Source organism: Astatotilapia calliptera, chromosome 12 (genome assembly GCF_900246225.1).
Source record: "Astatotilapia calliptera chromosome 12, fAstCal1.2, whole genome shotgun sequence".
Classification (NCBI taxonomy): domain Eukaryota; kingdom Metazoa; phylum Chordata; class Actinopteri; order Cichliformes; family Cichlidae; genus Astatotilapia; species Astatotilapia calliptera.
Window position 1 is genome coordinate 36914246 of NC_039313.1, and position 3561 is coordinate 36917806.

General features: G+C 48.7%; 1 protein-coding gene across 1 annotated transcript in view; it reads right to left on the reverse strand.

The window, feature by feature from the left end:
- cfap77 (cilia and flagella associated protein 77) overlaps positions 1-3561 on the reverse strand; it is an 8037-nt gene continuing 4476 nt past the window's right edge. The window contains exons 3-8 of the mRNA XM_026187573.1: positions 3240-3352; positions 2595-2697; positions 879-1104; positions 699-795; positions 519-620; positions 1-186 (exon numbers count right to left, since the gene is read on the reverse strand). Of these exons, the coding sequence (XP_026043358.1) occupies positions 40-186; positions 519-620; positions 699-795; positions 879-1104; positions 2595-2697; positions 3240-3305 (741 nt within the window). The 5' untranslated portion in view covers positions 3306-3352 and the 3' untranslated portion in view covers positions 1-39. The remainder of the gene's footprint in view (positions 187-518; positions 621-698; positions 796-878; positions 1105-2594; positions 2698-3239; positions 3353-3561) is intronic.

A 3561-nucleotide genomic window follows, 5' to 3' on the forward strand; every position in this document is an offset into this window, starting at 1 on the left:
AACTTTTCATCTTTTATTTGCATTTGTCTGAAAACATCCTCAGAGTGGCTCCACCCGTTTTCCACCAGGTTCTTCATGACGGGCGGTCCTCAGAACTGAGCGCTGGGTTTGAGAGCTGGAGCGACGAGCCCCAAACGCCCGCACACGAGTCTCCTGGTCCCTGAAGGTGTCGAGAGCCGGACCGACCTGCAGAGAGCAGAGAGGGCGTCAGACGATGTTGTCATCGAGCGTGTCTGTGAACACGTCAGCCAGGTGTTACCACGCCTACACGCAAACTCCACACAGAGAAACGACAGCCGATGAAGATCATCCAAAAACCGCCGAGTCAGAGAAGAGCCAGTAAGTATACAGGTGTGTGTGTGTGTGCGCGCAGGTGTGTGTGTGAGTGTGTGTGTGTGCGTGTGTGTGCGCGCGCGTGTGTGTGTGCGCGCAGGTGTGTGTGTGTGCGCGCAGGTGTGTGTGTGTGTGTGTGTGTGTGTGTGTGTGCGTGTGTGCGTGTGTGTGAGTGTGTGTGTCACCTGTGCAAAGCGAGCTGGTTTGGGTGGTGTTTCTATGACCGGCAGAGATTTACTCCTCCTCAGCAGGCTGGTCCTCGTGTCAGGAATACACCCTGGTTTCATCTGCACACACACACACACACACAGTGTGAACACAACACACACACACCCTGTGGGCACTCGAGCCTCTCTCTCTCTCACCTTGCATTTGAGGTTGTTGGTTTGATTCTTCAGCTGATCATGGAGCCAGCGCTGAGCATACTGATGAGACAGGACGTCTGACATCGGAGACGACGGCCTGATGGAGACATCGATTGGTCACTGATCATTCAATATTATGGATCAGATATCATTTGATCATCGTGAAGTGATCAATTCCACCTGTTTCTGACTCCAAACGTGATGTCAGGAACCTGATCGCGGCATCGTGGAAGCCGACCGTGCCGCAGTTCGGAGGCGGAGCTCTGGGCCCTCTGAGCCCGGTACTGACTCAGCTCTTTGGGCGTCACCATGCCAGACTTCACCGCCTCGCGGTTCAGAGACACAAAGTCTGCATGCTGAGCGGCAGATTCTTCCTGCCGCGGCTGAACGTTCCAGCTGGAAAGAGCTGACAGAGCACAGGTGACGGGTAAGAGGACGCCCACGGGCCCAAAACCTTGGATCCGACAGGTGAGACGCTGGCTCGGAGTGAGATCGGCCAGCTTCAATCACACAGCGACACACAAAGTCCCACTTTGACACACCTGTCTCTGATGAGGGACTGCGGTTCAGCTGTGCATGAGTCACAGTTCAAAATAATCCTTCTTTATATCACTAAAGGCCCACTTTGTGCACAATGGACAACCTCTGGAAGCCTACAGAGGGGCAGAACCCCAGGTGGACTGTATTTAGTGGGCATGCAGCATCAGTGATTCAGCTCCTTATTTTCACCTCCAACCACCAGAAAATACAGAGACAGCTGTGTGTGTGTGTTTGTGTGTCTGTGTGACTGACAGATGAGAGGAGTCTTATGTTGTGTGTGTGTGTTTGACTGACAGCAGTGATTGCAGCCTGAAGGCATGTTAACTTCATGCAAACACACTCTGACAGCTGACTGCCTCACACACACACCCCTCCTGTTAGCGTAATCCCAGCACCTCAGCGCTCAGCCTGGGTTTAGCCAATTAGGATGTGAAGCTGCAGTTCCTCCAGTGTCCACCAGGCGGCGCTCATTTGTCCTTCGTGACACAAACACTGACCACCAAGAGAGCCAGCATTACAAACACACAGGGCTGTTATGACGATACATGTCTGATGATGATATGAAAACGTCTGGCGTTTCATGTCACGCTATGGTTTGTTTGGTTGTGTCACAAAATAAACTGTTTACGGCAACATTTTTCATCGCTCTGATTAAAGTTCTTTGACTTATACTTAAAATAACAACACTACGGACGGACGAGCCACTGTTCGTATGTGCTGCCACAATGACGGTAAACCCAGCGTGCGGCTCCGCCGTCCGCTTGTTTATTTTCCACATAAACCTTTCACAATAAAGCTGATGATCCTGTTGAGATTTTTCAAAATAAACTGAAGTGATGACAAACAGAAGGACCAGTCCAAACACATTGAGGACCTTATTCCTGAGGAGGGGCTACCTCTGTAGCATGGACATGGTTTGGTTATGAAAAGTCTGAATAGGACCAGAAAACTCTTCTACCACCTACGCAAGAGTCATGTGACAGAGTACGGCGTTTATGGATGAGAAGCAAAGCAGATCCGTCAGGTGCTCCAAATACACCTTAGAGTCAAACGAACAGGCTTTTCCCCGCAGCACGCCGTGGAACAAATACTCACAAAGAAAGTTTCACGCATCAGTCAAAACGCTCGACTCCAGGTACACGAGCTGGAAACACGTCACACAGGTCGAGGTGCCCGAGATTCACAGAATTTACAGAAAAGCTAAAATATTTGTGAAAAATATTGTTGTCGGGACAATAAATGTCTTATTTTGGGACATGAGATTTTGGTTATATCGCACAGCCACACACACACACACACACACGATAACTGTCAGTGTGCTAATACTGTAGTGTGTTTACAGTGGGTGGGGCTTACCTTCCGCCACGCCTCCATCCCTCAGCCAGTTACTGCTGGTTCCAAAAGTGAAGTCCGGACCAGGAACGGCAAAACCTTTGGACCGCGAGCGCCCAAGAGGCGCCTGCACACAGGAAGTTTGATGACATCATCATGTTTTCTATCAGCACTCTTCCTTTAAACTGGACATGGCCATATTTGCATAAAGGGGTGGAGCTAAACAAGAAGCATCCCCCTCTATTGGTGTTAACTACAGCCATCTATTATTTACAGTCTGTTGTTTCTCAGATCAAACTTTAGAAAATGATAACAAATTATTTATTTTTCTGAATGAACGAAAAATGAATGAATTTTGTTTGTTTATCAGATATTTTAAGCAAACGTCTAAGTTCAGAAACATTTTTCACCAAATAAACACAATGACAACAAAAACCTGTTTCATTAACCCAAAAGCATCTGACACATGACCCAGGAGAACGCCATCACACCAGCCCTGATTGGATCGTTGCCATTATTGCTACTATTATTATTACTGTACTATTGTTATTAATATTAGTAGTTGTAGTATTGGAGCGACCCAAACAGGAAAAAGTAAAGAATCAGTAAAAACAGCCTGCAGTGGATCAGCCAATCACTGACCTCCCAGCTCCCCCGCCCCCCAGTTACCTTGATTAGCAGCGGGTCGGTCAGCATCGAGCGTCTGACCACACCCACCCTCGGTGATGATGACATGCTTCCTGTCAGAGGATGAAGATCAAAGCAGGCGTGAAGATTTGATTCTGAGGAACGAAAACAAGAAGAGACAGTGAGAGTGTGTGTGTGTGTGTGTGTGTCTGTGTGTGTGTGTGTGTGTGTGTGTGTGTGTGTGTGTGTGTCTGTCTGTGTCTGTCTGTGTGTCTCTGTGTGTGTCTGTGCGTGTGTCCGTGTGTGTATGTGTCCGTGTGTGTGTGTCTGTCTGTGTGTGTCTGTGTGTGTGTGTGTGTGTGTG